At 35.0% G+C, this 21,099-nt stretch overlaps 1 protein-coding gene across 3 annotated transcripts in view; it reads right to left on the bottom strand.

The window, feature by feature from the left end:
- DIS3 (DIS3 homolog, exosome endoribonuclease and 3'-5' exoribonuclease) overlaps positions 1 to 21,099 on the bottom strand; it is a 27,000-nt gene extending 5,901 nt beyond the window's left edge. The window contains exons 1-18 of one of the 3 annotated variants that reach the window (XM_036228903.1): positions 20,594 to 21,099; positions 20,267 to 20,334; positions 19,856 to 20,013; positions 17,747 to 17,940; positions 17,285 to 17,358; positions 11,604 to 11,771; positions 10,629 to 10,793; positions 9,446 to 9,559; positions 9,170 to 9,307; positions 8,451 to 8,597; positions 7,983 to 8,099; positions 7,628 to 7,729; positions 6,626 to 6,690; positions 6,458 to 6,542; positions 5,917 to 6,044; positions 3,436 to 3,522; positions 1,451 to 1,607; positions 15 to 229 (exon numbers count right to left, since the gene is read on the bottom strand). In XM_036228903.1, coding sequence (XP_036084796.1) covers positions 15 to 229; positions 1,451 to 1,607; positions 3,436 to 3,522; positions 5,917 to 6,044; positions 6,458 to 6,542; positions 6,626 to 6,690; positions 7,628 to 7,729; positions 7,983 to 8,099; positions 8,451 to 8,597; positions 9,170 to 9,307; positions 9,446 to 9,559; positions 10,629 to 10,793; positions 11,604 to 11,771; positions 17,285 to 17,358; positions 17,747 to 17,840 — 1,856 coding nt within the window. In that variant the 5' untranslated portion in view covers positions 17,841 to 17,940; positions 19,856 to 20,013; positions 20,267 to 20,334; positions 20,594 to 21,099. The remainder of the gene's footprint in view (positions 1 to 14; positions 230 to 1,450; positions 1,608 to 3,435; positions 3,523 to 5,916; positions 6,045 to 6,457; positions 6,543 to 6,625; positions 6,691 to 7,627; positions 7,730 to 7,982; positions 8,100 to 8,450; positions 8,598 to 9,169; positions 9,308 to 9,445; positions 9,560 to 10,628; positions 10,794 to 11,603; positions 11,772 to 17,284; positions 17,359 to 17,746; positions 17,941 to 19,855; positions 20,014 to 20,266; positions 20,335 to 20,593) is intronic. The other 2 variants (XM_036228904.1, XM_016133402.2) reach the window with 2 other exon arrangements.

The following is a 21,099-nucleotide window of genomic DNA, read 5'->3' as shown; positions in this document are numbered from 1 at the left end:
TAAGGAAAAAGTACCTTCTGATGGGTGAAGTGAAATGTGTGTATATGGGGGATGCTAAGCCATAGTGATGAAAATCATTATCCATTCCAGAGCAGAAGTACACGGCTTGCATCATGCAGCGAGTGGCTAATATTCTTAACAGAGTGTTTAGATACGGGAAAGTAGGTGAATCGGCCCGGTCCAAAGAGTCAGCCAAAGACTTGGCTGTATCAGTTTTAATTTCTAAATTCTGTGAATAGAGAGGAGGGAAAGAGCACCACATGAAACACTGCAGAATCAGTACCGTCATGTCTTCAAAATACAATGGATCAGACTGAACACACATGTTGTTGCTGACCAGACACTAGTGTCTGTCTTCTACCTTTAACCTAGGAAAACTAAAATTATAAAAAGCAATGATTGTTTTGTCTAACAGGAGAGCTTAACACTTTCTGAATGCAATGAAAGGTACCAAGCTCATCAACATTCTGAAGAAAAGATGGTGGCGGCAGTGGTGCTATGTCTCAAAGTCCAACGTGTGCTTGCCTAATTTTAGTTAGGGTAGGAAAAAAAAATCAAAGTAGCTTTGAATACTTTCCTGCTTGTCTAGATTATCTCTGCAGGTATTTTCATTCCATTCAGAGCAGAAGCAAAGGCCAGAGACAAAATAAAAGTGTATCTGGTATCTACAGCTCAATGCTGTGATACATCGAGCTTAGCTGCTTTATTCTGCTTGGGGAAATGAGGCAAAAATACTTAAATCTCCCTTCCTCTACCCAGGTCTTAGGAAGAAATAAGATAGTAAGAGAAAATTCCCCAATTTATAGCATAAACCCTACTGGAGCAAAAGAGAAGCTGACTCTGTTCTTAGAGATATGACAGGGGTAGCCCACCATAAAAGTCTGAAATATCAAAAACACACACCATCCTGTTAAAATAATGCCCTAAGAGCTAAAACTAATCCTCCACCTTAGCCAGTCACCCTAAGGGTAAGGGTAATTATGCCTAAATGAGTCCACTACCCAGAGTCAGGAAGTTTTGTGGGGCTGAGGAAATGGTGCCTTTTCTATAATTTTCCTTTTCCCCTTGCATATAATACAGGGACTTACTTCTTAGGAACATGATATAAAGAGGGTTTAATTGAGTTGAAGATAAAGCAAAAAAAAATTATAAGTCTCTGAAGTTGGGCAGTTCAGAGGAGGCATGAAGGAACACAGGCATAAAGAACATGTATAAAGGCCCAGGATATGGCAAATAACTTAAGTCTATACAAACGTATCGCTGTACATCTTAAATTTACGCAATGTTATATATGAAATATGTATCAGTAATAAAAAGGAAGAGAACTACTGACATTTTTGCATCAAATGACAAAAAGCTTTCATAGAGATGTGAATATAGACTTATTATTTAGAGCAATGAATAGGTCACAACACAAATACAAATACCATTTCGAACTATAGGGCTTTACCTTGGATTTAGCTGCCTTAACAAGAATTTCATAATTTGATGGAGGAGGAGCAGGATGTTTTCGAAGCAGAGCATGTTCAGAAAATTCTTCATGAATTTTTTTTGCAACAGAGATATTGGCAAGTAACATAAATTCTTCCACCATAGAATTTGTTTCTCTGCCAATGAAAAATCATTAAATAAGGAGAATCTGAGACAGCTATATATCATATTTATTCACGTTACCTTTTCTACCTACAAGACAGTGAAAGTATTTCCTATGTAAACATTCACATGTGTGTGTGCACACATGTATTTTGAATATAACTTTAGGCTCTTGTTTCTCAGCTATTATGTTACCAATCTCTTATTACGCATCTACTACATGAGTCAATCTTGCTAGAGACTCTACAAACTGCACTAAAAAATAAAAGTTTTACTATAGTAATATATAAAATCTAAATCATAAACATTTTTACCTCCTTTTACTGAGTCCATATAAAAATAGATTTTTATTTTACTATACATCCATAGAAATAAAGTTTACTAAGAGTTAAAACTTTAGTTCATACAAATTTTGGTTTAAGAAATAAAACTTTCACCAATAAATCACCAAAATAAAGAGATCGTATCTACAATAGCTACTTGGGATTGTATCTACAATATCCACTTGGGGTGCTTATTATGAACCAGGCATTGTGCTGTGCTATATACATGTGTAGGTATGTGTTTACACACACACGCACGCGCGCGAGCGCGCCTCGCTTTTCAGATGAGAAAACTGAGTATGTGTACCATTATTCTCTGCTCAAGGTCACAGTTATTAGTAGTAACAGGATCCAAGTCTATACATCTCGACTTCAAAACTCTTAACCAATCTGATGTTTTTCATTCTCAATAGTTATCTATGTCCATTTAAAACTTAAGTTTAATAAATGATCTACCTTCTGTTTACATAGTGCTTTCTTTCTCTCAAGTCACTGAACATGCATTATTAATCTTTCGTTCATGTTTCCATCTAACAAAAATCTTTTAATTTCACAGGATTCCTACAGCATGTTAATTTTTACAATATTATTAATGCCTCCTAGCATACTTTTAAAACTATAGAGATGATCTCTTAGAACTAAGCTTTTTTCTAACTGGTTGGAAGAAATGGGTGATGTTCCATTTTGGTAAAACTGGATTCAATTTTTTCCTCTAAAAAGCTTGCAGTGTTAGGCTCATTGTTCCTAATAACATTAGACTTATTTGCACAGAAGTCCCCCCAACTAAAGTATTTTTTAAATTTTAGCTCTAATGCTATAAAGTACAAACTGGTCCTAACTAACAAACTTGAGTATGCTCTTATTTCTAATCCTTGATCATCTACTAGAAAAGTATAATGCAAATTTAATTACGAAATTACGTTATATAAGATGCACGGAAAAGAGGGCTAACTCTGATTTAACCAAAAATTCCTTGCTTCCTAAATCTTAATCAATAAAACAATAACAACAGTAGCTGAGTACATCATTTGAAAACTCTTCGCAATACTCTGTGACATAAGCACTATTTATCAGTCACAAATAAACCTGTCTAGAGTTATATAGGCAGAAGTGGGATCTAAACCTAGGCAGTCTGGCTTTGAAGCCCCATGATCATTACTTTATCCTACCACAGTACATTCTATATGAAATACTTATGAAATTAATCAGGGCAATATTCGTTTACTTACCGTAACTATTACTAGTCAAGTTCTAATATATCACACACCAATTTAAGACAAACCAATTCAAATTGGAAATTTTTCTACTATACTAATCCCAGTTTCATGTAAGAAAAACTTAAAAGTGAGATGTTTATTTTTCATACAGTTCATGTCAAAAAAAATATAAATTATAACCCTACCAGAAAGAAACATTTTGGGTATAAATGTTTTGTTTACTAACAAAGCAGATGTTATATTTAAAATCAAAATCTTAAAATCAAAATCTTACCTAGTACCCATCAAAAAAAATTACATACCTAAGTTCCTTGGTCTGTAAATCTATAGGATCATGAGTTTCACTGTCCATGTGAAACCGAACTTCCGGAGAAGAGAGAGTCAAAGCCCTAAATAAAAATTAAAAAGGTGAATTACCCAACTGAGCCAATAACAGACATAATTCTGGAAGTGATTCTTTTAAAACATAAAATGATTACAGCAAGTGTGTAACGATTATTCTTCTAAAGGCTTTATGACCATCTGCTAAGTTTTATGTTCTATTTCCATGGATAGCTTAATATTTTATAGATCTAAAATACACTTAAGAGAGCACAATGGCAACACAACAAAATACAAGTTCTTCTTCTGAGGGTTTGAATATCTTCTGTGCCCAAGCTATGAGTTTTTACTAAGCTACATGGGTTTGTAATTACTTTTATAATTAAAGATTCTGGCAGCATTTTATGTACCATAGAAAACCATATATTGATGTGAGAGATGATGGAGAGAGGCAAAAAGCAAATTGCTACAGGTAGATCAGTGATATTAGAAGATACACACTTCGAAATCATTTTACACAGACTAAACCAACGGAAGAAACTGATAAATATTACTAGTATGTTACAAATACTGATAGCTATCAATATCTGAGTGCTATGTGTCAGATAACATACTATGCTAAGTGCTTTATGTAGATGGTTTGTTTAATGATTTTGCAAGTTCTCCTTTGAAAAGTAAAGTCCCACAAAGCGAGGGAAGTCTAATGTTTCATCATACCTTGATACTATTTGCATCAAGGGAGGAACAAATAAACCTAAAACGTAAATTTTAATGAGGCTGGGTAACCTTGTACAATCATAGGAGAAAAAAATAATGAGATGAGACCGGTTAAGTGAGATCTAAGTCCTTTTCTTCCTTAACTCACCTTTATTAGAAGAGCTACAAAAGGAATACTAGAGAGGAAATCTCAACAAATAATCCTTTCCTGCCATGTAGTATTTACAAGGTTCTGCATCAGATCTAACATGTATTTACGTCTTGACTTAAAAAGCAAGGTAAATGAATCACATTATGATCATTTTTCCTTCGTAGAACACTAACCATGACATAACATAATTACGTCTATTCCTTAAAAGAGACATGATTTAAGCTAAGACAGAAGATAACCTTTATGAAGGTAAAAAAATGTCATTTTGTTTTTGCTGACTGTTTTCTCAATTCTCCCTAAGATTCAATGATAGCTTTTAACAGATGACCTTCTATTTACAAAATTAAAAACGGTTTCTGAAGATGAAAAATATATTTTCTATCCTAATTATGAGAAGTTATTGTTACCAATGCAAGTTTCTGTTTTACTTTAAAACCACCAAAATGAATATGATTTCAATTTGTTTTACTGTTTGCTTTTAATACATGTTTTCTAAAAATTACCTTTATGTAACCTTTCTTCTGATGCCCGGCATATTGCAAACCTTCAATAAACAAGTATTTCCTGAATAACATTTTGTGTCATTAAAAAAAATCTACAGCTCTCTCACATCTATATGACAAGCTTAAGCAACAGTCTTATTGGGATTTGCTGCACCCCAACTATCCTTACACAGTTTTGAATTTCATAGTCGGGATCTTAGAAAAATTCCCAGAAAACGGAGGGGTGAGTAGAGATAGGAACGGCTCAGCACAGCTATCTAGAACACTGTCCAATAGAACTTTCAGCAGGAATGGACGTTTTCTATCCGCATTGTCCAATGTGGTAGTCACTAGCCACATGTGGCTACTGAGCATTTGAAATGTGGTTAGTGCAACGCAGGAACTAATTTTTAATTTTAATAGGCACATCTTAGATCTAGAGTTTGTACTAACCAAAATACTTTTAGTAACTGCTTGTGACCCGTGGACAGGCCTGGGAAGCCAGATGATGTCTTTCAAGAACCAAATTTCTTTTAACTACTTTACTTCAACAAGTTTGGGTACCTGGACACTCCTTATACCTTTAGTAATTAGGCAAATGCCATGATTTAATAGCTAAAAGATGTGAATCCACCACTAGCTATTAGATCTTTGGGAAGACTGCTTCTATGTAACTTTTAATCATTTAAAAAACATAGGTGTCAGACTGAAAAAAATCTCAAATCTCTTCCAACTCTAAAGTGCAAGAATTTCCTCTATATTAACTTAAATTGAAAACCAATGTTTAATCTAGAAGCTCATTTCTAATTAAAATTAAAAACAACCCATAGAAAAGTCTTATGGAGTTTGTCCCTTTTTAAAATTTAAGATCATTAACTCGAACATATCAGGTTTTAAGACAACAAATTACAAGAACAGAACTCCTGAACAAACCCCTCTCCAGAATCACGGTGCTAATACTTAAAAGGTAGCTAGAAGAAGTAACATGATGTCTCCATTCAGATTATTAAATAATTCCTCATTGTCCATGATAAAACACTTGAGTTAATAAGTTATCTTAACACAAGATAAATGAATTAAGAAATAATTTAACAGATATTTTTGAAATGTACCCTTTTTCAATTCTTCTTTTTTTCAAAATTTTAGCTAATTTATTTAGTCCACGGAGACTAACGGTAATATCATCATTCATGGATGTTGAATCAATTCTCATCTGAGCTTCAGCATACGTAAGAGAAGCCTAAAAAAGAAACTATATGTTAACATAATGCTTATAAATTACAAAAGCTGGCTTACTACATTCTCATATTTCTATTACATAAAATTCATGATTTTGGAAAACCTAAAAATCATTCACAAAAGAGAGATTCTTAACTATATAGTATGTACACTCCACAGCTATGATTTCTGGTTCATTAACTCTCATCTGGTCTTCTGAAGTATATAGGCTTTATAAATTTCTGAATACAGGACAACTGTTACATAAACTCATTTACAATTAACATTAAGAATTCAGCAGATAAATGCAAAAAACTAGATTTTACTGCAACACTGATAAAAATTTCTTAATATGCCTAACTTTCTCAAAACAATCTAGAATACTGGTAAAAGTATCAAAAATTTTAAACATTAAATATTAACCACGAAACTAACCTTTGAATTAATGGCACTTTTGGTAAATCTTGTTTTTAGGATTTCAGCATTGTGATTCATTTCCCAAATACATGAAAATGCCAGCCTATGGGGAAAATAGTATTTGTTAATGGGAATCAGTTAAAGTAGTTAACTACTATGTTCTTATGAAAAAACATGCATAAATACCTGTCAACGTTACACCTTAAGGAACATAGGTTAGAGCTGAGCAACTCTGGAACCATGTCAATCCTCTGGAACAGATAAAAAGTGTCACAGATTACTCAGCTATATCCATAAATTTATTTGAGATTTCATTCTCATACAGCATTAATTTAACAAGGAAAGAGAAAAAGGAGTATTCTGGTCTTTGTGACTAGAATTGGGAAAACACATAATAAAAAGTATGTATTTCTAGAAAGGTCCTTATGCAAAACTGTTACAAAAAGGAAGCAAGAGAAGAAACCTGGACTTCATGTCAGCAGATCTAAGTTTAAGTCTCTCCACTAACCACCTAGGTGTCCCCTGAAGTCTGGAATCCCTGTTCTAGATAAATATGTACCAGATGCCAAGAGAAGCCCTAACAGCTCTACAACTGGCATCTTCTCTAAGGCTTAACGCAAGCCCTGTGGTGTTTTAAAAGTACTAAAAGAGACAGTCACTGAATTTTTATGGGAAAAAGATACATAGACAATGAATTTATAACAGACTAAGCTTAATTTCCTCCTCTACTTTCACAATTTTTCTCTGTAAGTTTACAATACTTGAATAGACTTATGACTTAACTTTATAAAAAACAGAAAATACATTTTTAATTTGCTACCCATAAGTAATAAATTAAAACCTATACAACAATTTATGTCAACAATATCTACTTGTTATTTTGGGCCACTCGATAACAAAAAACACTGAAATATTTTCATTGATATAAGGCCACCTTATTCTATGTATTAGTCTTTTAGACTGTTTATGTATTATTCCAAACTGTGATTCTTCAAGAATCCAAAAGTACCCATGATTTTTACAAAATATTCACAATTAACAAAATAGTTACTCATCAAATTTCATTGAATACTGACATTGTCCTTTCCTCAGAAAACACCTCAGATGATTTTATTATTAAAAATAAAACAGATAATAAAAAAGTTATAAGGACGGATCAAAATTCCATTTTAAATTTAACACATTTACCTTTTCACAAAGATACACAGTTGTTCCTCTTCTAGCTGATTCCTGATCCAAAGCATTTCCTGGCCTAATAAAATGGCTAACATCAGCAATATGAACACCAACCTTAAAAAGATAAAAATAAAAGAATGTTAACATGCTGAAATGGACAAACAGAGTTTTAATGAGAAGAAACTCAGATAAACTGTAAAAGAACTGTCATATTTACCATTTCAATTTTCTATAAATGCTCATCGGTCTCCATAGCTACAACTGACTATATTTGGCACGAATAATTTACAAATTCTACAATAGGTCAAGAGAAAATAAACTCAAGAACAAAACTATACGGATAAGAATGAAAGTACAGTATGAATACCTCCAAATTTCCATTTTCAAGTTCTCTACAATGCAGAGCATCATCTATATCAGTACATCCCGGTGGGTCCACACTACAAACACACAGATGTCTCAGATCTTCCCGGTTTTTCATGTCCTAGATGCCACATGATTAAGAAATAAAAAGTTATTTGGGTAGTACAAATGGAACACTGCTCTTATGAAATCGACATTATTTATACAAAAATAAAAATAAAAACAAAAACCTTATCTTATTTCTTAATAACCAGACATTATTTGTGGTTCCCTTGCCTTTGAAAAATTTGACATAAGTTAGTGTCAGTCCTCTAGAAGAAATTATCTTTCAGTGCAAATGATTTCTGTAACACCTAAGAGTTCTGTACCTAACTAAATGCAGGAAAGAGGGGGACTATGGTTTCTACATATTTAAAAACACAGAAATCAAGCAGAATTCTCTCAGATAGAGTAAGAATTCTTTCCGACTTACCTTTTCAGTAATGCTCCAGGGCATCTTTGGTAGAAAGCTAAGAACAGCCTGTGAAAAAGGCTGATGGGGAACGTCATGCTCAAGTAACAAAACTTCTGTTTCAGTCTCTTTATCTCCAACTTCACCTAAATTTTTCACAAAGTGTCCCTAAAGCCAAAAACGTGTTATTAAAAAGGTGTATTTTATAACTTGTTTATCTGATAATTTGTATTTTATCTTTGCAATAAGTTCTTGTACATTTACATATCACCTTAGTATGTATGCATAATCAATTCTTAAAAATGACCCCTTGGTAAATTAAATTATGAGAATCCTCAAGTGTTTATGATGGAGACTTAATGAAGACCTAAATGCTTATTTAACAAAGTATCTGTTTATTTCCCATTACATTCCAAGTTTCATCGTGCTTCAAATACAGTAGCTTCAAAATCTGTTTATTAACATCTACTTAGGTATCAAACACCATTTTTGTAGTTTCTATCAATAGAAATTATTTATTTGGAAGTCTGAGTAAAAGTAACCAAATGATTTACATTGGAATTTCATAAGATTAATTTCAAATTGGATGTACAGTACTTATCAGGTACCTGTGCGAAATACTCTTAAATTTCAGTATAAATTTTATAACAGAAGCAGATTCAAGTTCCACTGAAGAAAGCAATTTTATTTCCAAATTTTAAATGAAACCATCTAAAATAAAATTAATAATTCAAACTTACATTTGGGTATCTGGAATTTCTGGGCCATCCATCGATAGCAACGATAATTCTCTGTCCTTCTAATGTAGAAGCTTGTCTGGTTTCTATCCGAATTCGAGGAATTCTCTTATCGGCAGGTGTAAAAAGATGTCTTCTTGACTAGAGAAAATTAGGAAAAAACATTTCACATACACACAAAATTGGGGTGGGGGTGTACCATTTTTTATTAAACAGGGGCTGTAAGTTGTATTAAATATGTACCATTTTTTATGACATAGCAATATGCTCTCTACTCACCTCCTTGATATCAGACTTAGAAAGCATGCCACAATATGGTCTCCAATTCCTTTTTATTATTCCTACGACTCTGCCTGTAGGTTTCAACATTTTTTCATTTACAACAGTCTTAAGCTGAGATTTAAAAAAAAATTTTCAGTTATTTCTAAGTATAATGACACAATTTCCCTTCATAATGAGAATATGAATATGGCTACTAATATTTTCAGGCACTAAATTATGACATAAAAGTACAGAATATTGATGCTTCAAAATTCTAAAGAAGAGCCTGCCAAACCAAACCACGGAAATAGTTCCATAATAATAAAGGAATGCCAAAACAGCTAATTGAAAAAAATAAATATAAATGAATAAGTATGTCAGAATTCAACTCTTCATTTTTAATATGAGGATTTACTACCACACACAGGTCAGGGAATTCATAGACTAGGACTTTAGTACTAGGTTTGTACTAAGTAGCTATGTGGTATTTATTAAGACACTAAAAAAAAAGTAGTATTTTAAAAGTTGCTTCCTTTTTCAAAATAAAGAGTATTTCTTATGGAAATGGCAGAAGGGTCTTACAGTATGTCACCCCTAACACTCTTTTATGCCCTACACTGCACAGATAATGTCACAGGAAGACTCCAGAGCAGTAAATATAATTCATGGAAAAAGAACCGCTAACATTGTATGAGTTCCAAATATTTATATTACTCTTATAATTCTAAAATAGAGAAATAAATAGGTCACATCGGGTAGACTTTGGCTATAAGAAACTAAAAGCATTCTCTTCATAACAAATACAGTAACGAAGAAGGAATTTTTAAACAGACCCAAATATAAGGGCCCAGAAGTGCTAAGGGAATTTTAACATTACATAAAAGCATTTCAGAAAAATTTAATCTGTATTTACTTAAACCTCATTCATTCCGACAGATCAAGCACCTGAATGTCAGAGTTCAAATTTCATACACGAGTTAACAATCTTTTTGTATTTAAATTCATTTACTGAGCAAAATAAGATTAATTTAAGACTAAACACTTAAAGGGAAAATATTAATTTTCTGTATGACATGTATTAAACCTACAGAACCATAATTTTGTTTAATATACCTGAAAGCAATGAAACATTTCATTTTCTCCAAAGGTAACATTATATAAAGCTACACAGACAAAAATTAAAACCTGCTTGGTTTCATACAATGCGTTCTCTTTCCTCTTCTTTCTCCACATCATCTTCATTCTGACCTTCATCATGTAAAACCACAGAAGATGGTGCTACCCACTGATTCTTGGGGAGAAGCTCCACAGCCACAATGTCTTCATGAATAGCTCGGTTTAAATTTTTAAGTCCTTGTAAGATTATCTGTGTAAAACAGAAAATGCCGTGTGCCCAGTTATTTTTACCAGCAATGTAAGGATGGGAAGGTTCCCTAACAGAAGTTAGGGAATGTAGTGTGACTGATGACTGAGAAATCCTGCTCCAAGGCCTCTCCTAAAACCTGCTGTCTATGTCGCTACGGATCTCTATGCTCCTTTATATTTTTTATTTCTTCGTGCCCCTTTACTCCACCCTCTTAATTTCTCAATACCAAATAGACAAAAACAGGGTCAGAAAATATGGGGTGTGTTCATGGTTCTGCTGTAACAGTAGTACAAAGAGACCTTGGGAAAATTTCTTAACCTCACTAAATCTCAGGGTCCTGAATGGTAAAATGAAAAAAAGAGTACCTACTTCTATAGGCTGGATTGAAGATTAAAGGAAACACAGCATGCAAAATAGAAGAGTACTTGGCAAAAAGCACCTTCAAAATAACTGCTATTCGCTTGAAAGGGTATGAAGCCCTCTGGAGCAGTTACACGTTATATAAACAGTATTTCACATAACTGGTCATAATACATAAAACAAAGGCATCCTATGTTTTATTACTTAACTAGATTTTTGTTCCTTAAAAGTAAGTTAACAGAAAGTTCTTTTCTTCAATAAGTGGTTTTTTAAACAAGTGATTAGTTCTATTATCTATACCTCCCACATATCAGCCTTCAAGCTGATAGACAGGGTAATTAAAGCAAATTTAAATTCTCATACAAAATTTTAAGCACTTATCAAAGAAAATAACGAACAGAAAGTAACAGAAAGTATATTAGTGTATAAGGCATTTATTCGCACACTTGCCTCTTTATTTTCTTCAGTGTCTCCATGAACCCATACTGTAGCTTCTAAGTAATTTTCCCTGCTGGCTCTAAATGTTCCTTGAAGGTATGTACCAGATTTTATGCCTTGTTGTAGCTTACTTAAGGGAAGATGCTCCAAAAATATTATTTTTCCACTCTCTATTTCATTCTGTGAAATAAGCAAACCAAAAGATGCAGTTAGTATGGAAAATCTTCCATACACTCAATATATAACTATTATCACTATCAAGTAATTTTTTAAAAAACCATCCACATCATGGTATATGTAACTCCATGAATAAGAATATAGCAAAGTGAGGGGAAAAAGTGCTTTCCATTCTTAGGACAACTTACACAAATATTTCAATTTCATTACATTTAGGGTTTAGCCACAGATATATGTCACTAAGCAACTCGGCATACCCCCAACTCTCACCCCAAGCCTCCCAAAATGAAGATGTGTATGTAAGTGGGCAGGTAGCTACATGATGGCTAATTTGAAGCCTCAATTTCATGAAAAAAGACTATGGCTACTGAAAGCACAAGAAGTGCTATTTTTATTTTAGCTCTTTTAAACAGCTAAGGATATAAGATAGAGGTAAGCTGGGAACTGCTTTAAATCTACCATAACATCTATCAGGATTCTCAGTGACTTCAATATCCAAAATCCTGACTGCATGGCTTCTTTCATCTCCTGCTCTATTTCCACCTTCTAAGGAGAATAATTCGTACCTTCCTCTTTTTTTGCTTAACTCCCTAACTTCCCTCTCTTTCCTCCTCATTCTCAGCAGGGTGACCTTGCTCTCCATACTGAGAACAAGAAGCAATCAGTAGAGACCCACCTTCATCTTCCCACCAAATCTGCCAACCCACTTGCACCTACATCAAAACCTCAGCTTTCTCTCCTGTAACAATGAATAGAATGTTTGTTCTTTCAATTGGGCACTACAAACCATCTCCCCTCCTTTATTCAAGAACTTTTCCTGTAATTATCTTCTCTTTCTTAAATCATACATTTTTCTCGTAAGATTTATTTTTTTAAATAGTATATTTATGTATTTATATTTATTATGGTGACACTGGTTAATGAAATCCAATAAGTTTCAGGTGTAATTTTTTTCTCTATTGTTAACATTCTCACCAACATGTAAACATAATATGATCTATTAATAACAAAATAAAATTCGGGTCTCCTTCAGACAGTGGCTGGATCCTCTGTTCCACTTCACATCGAAATGCCACAGAAGTGCTACTTCACCTATACTCTCTCACGAATCCACTAGTCGAGTATCATCCTTACTCGACTAAACCATTAACTGCCAAGGCCACTAATAATATCTTAGCAAATTCAATGCTCCATTCTTAGTTTTACCAGAATTTTAAAAAATGATCTTGCCAAAAAAAAGAGATCTTTCCTTCTCTGAGACACATCAGCATACAAATCATTAATCCTTTGGTTTCTGTCCCATTTCACTGATTAGTTTCCTCTGCCAATTCTCCTGTTCCTGATCTCTGTATGTTGTAGTATCACAAGGCTCAATGATAGGCTGTTTTCCTTTCATTATCTAAATTTATTTTCTTGTTATTTCTTCCTATCTTTAAAAAAAGCAAACAAAAACACTCTTGATCCCATTTGTTTTTCAAATACTACTCATTTCTCTCCATTATAGCACTGAAAGTGTTACAATCCCGTAACTTCTCTTTCTATTTTTCCATCTATTCTAGTTAGACTTCTGATTAGACTGGACAGATCCCCAAAACTATCATGATGCTAAATGCAATCATTAGTTCTTATTAATTTGATTTACCAGTTAATATCTGATGCAGACAATCACCCTCTTGTCTTTAAAACATTTTCTGTACTTCGCTTCCAAGAATTTCACACTTACCCAGTTTTCCTCTTTCATCTCTTTTGTTGGTTCCCCTCATATTCCTGACTTCTAAACATTGGAGTGCCCAAGGGCCCAGCCCTTGGACCTCCTCTTTTCCAACTATACTCACTCCCCTGGGTCAGGGCTAGGCAAACTAAGTTACATGTGCCAAGTCCAAGCCACTAACCATATTTGATAAGTAAAATTTTACTGCAACACATTCACACTCAATCATTTATCTATTATTGATAGCTGCTTTTGCACTACAAAAGCAGAGGCTGAGAACTTACATCAGAGACCATTCAGCCTGCAAAGCTAAAAAATGTACTATCTGATCCTTTACAAAAAAGTTTGCCTAGGAGAAATAGATGCAAATCCATATATCTGATAACAGCTTGTATCCAGAATATATAAAGGGACCTTTTAACTCTATAAAAAGACAAATAACCCAACAAAAAACGGGCAAAGGATTTGAATACACATTTCTCCAAAGACATGAACACACGTACATGTTTGTGTGTGGCCAAAAAAGTTCATTAAAAAAATGCTCAACACCATTAGTCATTAGAGAAATGTGACTCGAAACCACAATTAGATGTCACCTGCCACCCACTGGGATGGCTATAATCAAAGACAGACAAAAACATGTATTGGTGATGACATGGATAAACTGGAACCCTTATACATTGCTGATGAGAATGTAAACTAGAACAGTCACCTTGGAAAACAGCTTGGCAGTTTCTCAAAAGTTAAACATAACATTACCCTATGACCCAGTAAATCCACTTATATACATACCTAGGTATATACCAAAGAGAACTGAAAACATGTCCACACAAAAACTTGTATACAAATGTTCATAGCAGCATTCTTCATAATAGCCCCAAAGTGAGAACTAAAATGTCCATTAACTGGTGCATGTATAAATAAAATGTGGCATACCATACACTAGAATGTTATTCAGCAATAAATACTTATGAAGTACTGATATACGCTATAACATGGGAAAACTGTGAAAATATTCTGCTGAGAAAAATCAGTCACAAATACCATATATTGCATTATTCCATTTATATTAAATGTTCAGAATAGGCAAATTTATAGAGAAGTTAGTGGTTGCTTAGTGCTGGAGCGAGGGCATTTCAGGGGGAGACTGGAATCAAGTCGTAATGGTTAAGAAGTTTCTGTGACAGGGGAAGAAAGCATTCTAAAATTAGATCATGGTGACAGTGCAGAATTCTGTGAATATATAAAAATTGTACATTTTAAATGGATGGGTTATATGGTAAGTGAATTACAGCTTAAAAACAAACAAAACAACAACAACAAAAAAAACAGATTTGCCTATTCCCGCCCCAGATAAGTTCATTTGGTCTTACAATTTTATATACCACCTGTATGTTGATGACGTCCAAATTCGTAATATCTAGTCATAACCTGCCTCAAGAGCTACAGATTTGTATACCAAACTAGTCAAACTATAAAGCTGCTTGAACTCTAATGGGTATTTCAAAATTAAAACGTCTAAAATTAGACTTGCAATTTTCTACCTGATCCTGCTTCCCCCTTCATCTGGTAGAAATAAAGAAATACTATTTATCTAGTTGCTTAGGTAAAAGACCTAGAGTCACCCATATTCCTCACAGTCCCATCTAATCCATCACCAACTCCTAAAACATATATTTACAAAATACACCTAATACTTGAGTACTTCCCACTACCTTTACTGCTACTACCGTGGTCCAATTTTCTTTCTCTCTACTTAAGTACTAAAATATCCTCCTACTTGGGGGATGTTGCTTGTAATCTATTCTTAGAGCAGCCAGATAGATCACATTATTCCCTTGCTCAACGGCTGTCCAACACCAGTGAACTAAGGTCCAATATTTTCCCATTATTTATTACATACTACACGATCTGGACCCTACCTACAGTTCTAACTTCATTACTAACATTTTCTCCCTTGCTCGCTCTATCTCAACACTTTTAGCTATTCCTTGATCTTACCAACTTATTCTAACCTCAGAGACTTTGAACTTGCTGTTTCCTCTGCACGAAATGCTCTTCCTTTAATTATTACCATGGCTAACTCGTTTACATAATACAGCTAAAATGACCCTGTCTCAAAGCAAATTTGCTTAGTTAGCAGCCTTCATATCTCAGCATAGATATTTCTTCTATTGAGAAGCCCTGACACCCCAAACCTGGGTTAGGTACCCTTACTAAATATAGTCAGTTCTACTGTTTTGAAAACAGAAATTGCCGTAATGCAGTTGACATATTAGAATATACTAGGTGAATGCAGAAAACTGCACCAGCTGAACCAAGCTGCATAGGAAACCACAAAACATACATAGCCTCTCAAACATCTATCAGTTACCGCAGATCACCAAGTGTGTTATGAGCCACACCATCTTCATGTGGTACAAGAACTTTCTGTCCAAATTTAGAAACTCCCTTTCCACAACTTCATGAAGTTTTGGGGTATGTGCCCCTACCTACATTTCCCCATAAGCTGTTTTTATTACATGATACTGCATGGCAAAGTGAATTTGAGGAACACATATAATACAATAAAACTGTCATTTTACTATATCTTACACTTACCCTACCATAGTACTTAATCAAATACCACATTTTACCAATGTTACTTCTTGTTTCTTCTTCTAGATCAGTGCTATTCAAAACAATTTTGTGATGAAGAGAGTATTCCTTTTCTGATGTCAATATGGTAGCCACTGGGCACAAGTGGCTTTTGTGCACTTGAAAAGTGAATAATGGAACTGTAAATCAATTCTTAATTTGAATTAAATTTAAACACCACATGCAACTAGGGGCTACATATTAGACGGGCAATCCTAAATTTGTATTACAAAAATTGAGCTCAGCTTTTATTTTCTCACTTCCATTTAGTTTTGTAAAGTAGCTGGTTGAAAGCAAGCAGTAATGAGAAAAATAAGGTAAACACTGGATGTATGTATAATGTTCTATTACATAAAACCTATTTCTACAATAACAGCTACCATTTGGAATGGTACATTTACCCTGGCTATGTGCTAGGTAGTTTATTAATACCACTGCTGTTATCTCATTCAATCTTCATAACAACACTAGAAAGTCATGATCACTAAACAAACATTACATCTAAGGAAATGAGGGTTCACAAAGTTAAACGATTCCCATAACACCCTCTCAGATCCGCTATTGCAATAATCCTTTTACTCATCTGTCTGCCTCTAATCTTATCCTTGATAAAGATCATCGTCTTACATATCAGTAAGGATGCTGAAATGTTACTTCAAATAAATAAACATTTCTGATCATCCTCCCTCATCCCTCTCAGGCACACTTAATTTCTTTTAGCCTGCCACTGTAAGGTTGGGAGTCCAGAATCCTATCTGCTATCATTTCTTCATAGTAGCCCTTTAGGGAGATCTTTATAAGATAGTTCAAAAACTAGTAACCTACTGAATAAATTCTAGGTCCACATTATATGGCCCCTACCCTTCCTGTTCTATCTATTATGACTCCCTCCCCTCCTCCTTTCAGATTAATGCTACAAAGGTATGCTCTGTCTGTAGCCTGCCACTTCTTTGTCTAATACCTACTCCTAGCCCTACCCTCTTTGGAAAGTCAAGTCTTTTTTGGAATGGCATTTTGATAAACCTAGTACACACTTTTGACTACAACCCAGGTCCTATTCCAATTCCAGCTTACCCACCGACATTCCAAATTCTAAATTTAATGACTCAAAGTGGCCATTTTAATATTTTCACTGTTCAGAAACAAAATAAAACAAACTCAAACATACCCCTTCTTCAGACAAACAAGCAAGACGATCTATGAGTTCAGGGTTAGCAGTTAGGCTCTTTACATATTCTTCACCTGAAAAACAAGTTTTATTGTTCTTGATAAATTCAAGTGTTCTTTTTTGTTTTTAGATATGAAAGAACACCAATAATCTTGTTTGTGATGGTACATCTGTCAATTTTGGGGCGGGGGGGTGGAGGCCATAACTGTTGATGTGTTAGTATCTAAGCAGAGTCAAGCATACCAATGAGCTTTTATTGGTAAGCCATTATGAATGGTGATGGGAAAATTAGCCACTGGGCACCACGACACACAATGCTGGGAAATTTAAAAATGCAAAAAAATTACATGAAGTAATACAGGACCATGAATATATTATACAGTTAAGTGAACCTGTCATGGGCCTGATAATTTTTATATGCATTTACAAATGTGAACTAACAGTGTCTACATTTAGACTTACATGTGAAAGCTGGTATTCCTTCTTCGATGGCTTTCTCTTTGTTTTTCTTGTCATTTGTTATGAAGATAACTTGCAGCTGATTCTCTGCTGACATTTTCTTCAAATGTTCATTGTACCATTTTGCTGCTACTCTAATGGCTCTATCATTTCTGTCATTAGAATTTTCTCCCTGGTTTTGTTCTACGTAAGTTTCTCTAAGTGTAAAGGAAAGCAAAATTTTTTTAAAAGAAAATGAAAAGCAATAGAAACAGACATGCAAAAAGTCTTGGGACATAAATGCTAAATAACCATTAAACTTAAAAATCAATGGTGTATCTTTTCCTCTTGAATGAACTCAAAGAAAAGCATATTATTACTAGACCAGAAAGGCTAAAACAATTTTATTTCACCAAAAGAAAAATTCAAAATCAGAATTTATACCTGGGTATAATAAAAGTTATAGTTTGTTGGAAAAAAACTATAATAAAACTTTGCAGGTCTGATGAGTTTCATTTGATCTGTAGATTAACAGTAAATTCTCAAAGCTATCTTAGATGATTTATGATTATATGGTTCTATGGTCATATATAATGCATGTAAATTATCTATGATAAACATGAACTAAAAACGAGAGTCTATCTTGAGATTGAAAAACCAGATATAGATATGACTGCATACTCCTTCCAAGTCTATCTACTCTGAACTCCCAATGTCAGCATACTGATTTCTTTAAATCTATTTTTCAAAGCCAAATATAAGTATAATAACAAAATTCAATACAACAATTTCTAGTGCTTAAATATAATATTCAATTAAAAAAATTTTGCCTTTATATTAAGTTTTTAGAATCATTTTATTTCTCACCATTAAGTGTACCTACTAATGCTTTAAGCTTATCAAAGACCTTTTCGTAAATTCTTGAATGGGTTTTAGCATAACTTGGGCAACAGAATTTTAAATGAGATTTGCCCAAGTGTCCCAAGATCTAAGATTTTTCCTATCAACCCCACTATTGCTAAACTCTATTCACTACACTTAAGCTTACAAAATAACCTCTGATTAGTGATCTGAAGATCATGCTCCATAAAAACTTGGTCTTTCTGCACTAAAACACAAGTGACATTTCTGTTTCTAGATTTCAAGGAGGAACTAGGAATAAGAAATCTACAAGTGCTTTACTGATGTTCTCTACAAGAACAATTTTTTTTTTTAAGTTTGGAATACAAGGAAAAATTGAGAAATTGTATTTTTAATTAGCATATTCCAGTGGGATTTCATTGCCAGATCTACCATCTAATCCAGCGGTCTCAATTGGGGTGATTTTGCCTCACTCACCTGGAACATTTGACAATGTCTCAAAACATTATGAGTTGTTACAACTCTACAGATGGGGGAGGGTGAAGGGTTGCCATTGGCATCTACTGGGTAGAAGCCAGAGATGCTGCTAAACATCCTATGATGTATAAGACTACCTATCCACAACAAAGAATCATCCAGTCCAAAATGTCAGCAATGTCAAGACTGAGGCCTCCTGATCTATTATAATAAAAGTATACGAATATTCATCATTGACTTACATATCGTGTAATCTGTTTTCTAAAACCACGTATTATATTCAAACAAAAGTCTTGAATTTGGAACATAACAAAGAATTCTATTCTTTAACCTTATCTTCTTCAATTTGATTAATTATAAGGTCCTAGATTAACTTGTAAAAGCCCATTAAGAATATGCTTTCTATATCTAAACCTTCAAAAATTTACACTTCATTAACCTATGATTGCTATTCATTGAATATGGTATTCTAGGAACCTAGACAAATCTCATCTGCCAAGATTCTATTGCTCAACTCATACTAAGATCAATTCAAAATGAAAACATTTTGGAAATAAAAGTACCAACTATAACCCAGGAGTCGGGAGACCTTGGCTCTAAGTTTGATCCATTCAATGCCTATGTGACCTTAATGAGGCGTACTTAGCATTATATTCTGTACAACTGTGTAAGATCCAAATAACACTCCTGTATGAAATCTATCAGATACGTTCTGAAGTCACAAATTACAGGACCCCTCTCCCAAATTAAGCTAATTTTATAGTTTTCTGATACTTCACATTAATTCCCCCCTACCTATGGTGCTCGTTAGTAAATGTATAGAAATGCTTCTCCAGGTTATTAGTCACATCTCGGATTCGTTTATACACCGGAGCACTACGATTTCTCACTTCTTGCAGAACTGTTTGTAGCACAATTACATTCCTGATGGCAGGGTCCTCAAGAACATCGATCTTAAAAAGAAAAAAGGAAGAATTAATTTTTTTCTACATTCACTTATAAATGGTTTCTGTCGAACACAAAACCTGTCGGTTTTAAGGAACCACTAAGTAGACATTAAGGTAATGAGCTATATTACTATAGAAAACCCCTCAGGTCTAATGGAGAAAAGCACACATAAAAAGACTAATTTCAAATATTCGTAAAATTAAATCCATTAATACAGAAATACTTTGGCCCACATAGTTTTCGTTGGTAGGCACTTACAAGCTGCCTGGGGGTCGCAGGCTGGAGGCCACAGAAGCCCAGGTCCCCGGCCTCCAGACACTTACAATCTAAGGCAGAAGAGACACCAGGAGTTAGAAAATTAATGTATCTAAAATTCTTACGACTCCAAGAACTCAAAAACAATACGTCCAAGGAAAAGAACCTCGGCCTGGGGGCTAGGAGGCACGAGGTTCGATGGGGTTTGCCCCTCTCTAAGTGCGTGACGTTGCCCAAGACGCATCTCCTCGGGCCTCAGTTTCCCTGTTACGCCCCCTTTTCCTGGTGGGAGCACTGCGGTTCCCGTGGTCGGCCCACCCGTCGACGCACCTGGTGCAGCAGCACGTTGGTGTCAGGCAGCAAATAGTGCGGCTGCGGGCAGAGGCTGCTCGCCGGATCCAGGGGCTGCGGCTCCAGGACCGGGCCCTCGTGCGCACCGCCACAGGCCGCGCACCCGGGCGCTCCGCAGCCGATGTCGTCCCGCAGGTAGTGCTCGCGCACGATTTTCATCACGCCGCCCGCCCGCGTCTTTTTTAAGAAGGTCTTGGATTTCAGCATCTTGCCTCGCGGCGCGGAACCCCGTGCTCCGACAGCACTCTTCCGGCGAAAAATGTTAAGCAAGGAGCCCCACCGTACAATCCTCTACCCTGCCGTTCTCCCCTTCCCGCTCCAGGACATTGGTAAACACCTCTCGCGGGAAAACGTCGAGACTGACGTTTGGTTGGCTCGCCGAGCGCTGCGAGGATTGGGCGAAAGCGAGGACCCCGGTGACGGGCGCGTTCCAGGGCCATTTCCGCCGGCGAAGTGGGCGGGGCCGGCTCCGGACTCCAGGTCCC

Source organism: Rousettus aegyptiacus, unplaced genomic scaffold (assembly GCF_014176215.1).
Source record: "Rousettus aegyptiacus isolate mRouAeg1 unplaced genomic scaffold, mRouAeg1.p scaffold_m13_p_11, whole genome shotgun sequence".
Taxonomy (NCBI): domain Eukaryota; kingdom Metazoa; phylum Chordata; class Mammalia; order Chiroptera; family Pteropodidae; genus Rousettus; species Rousettus aegyptiacus.
Note: the sequence above shows the minus strand (reverse complement) of the source record. Positions and strands in the feature narration are given on the sequence as shown.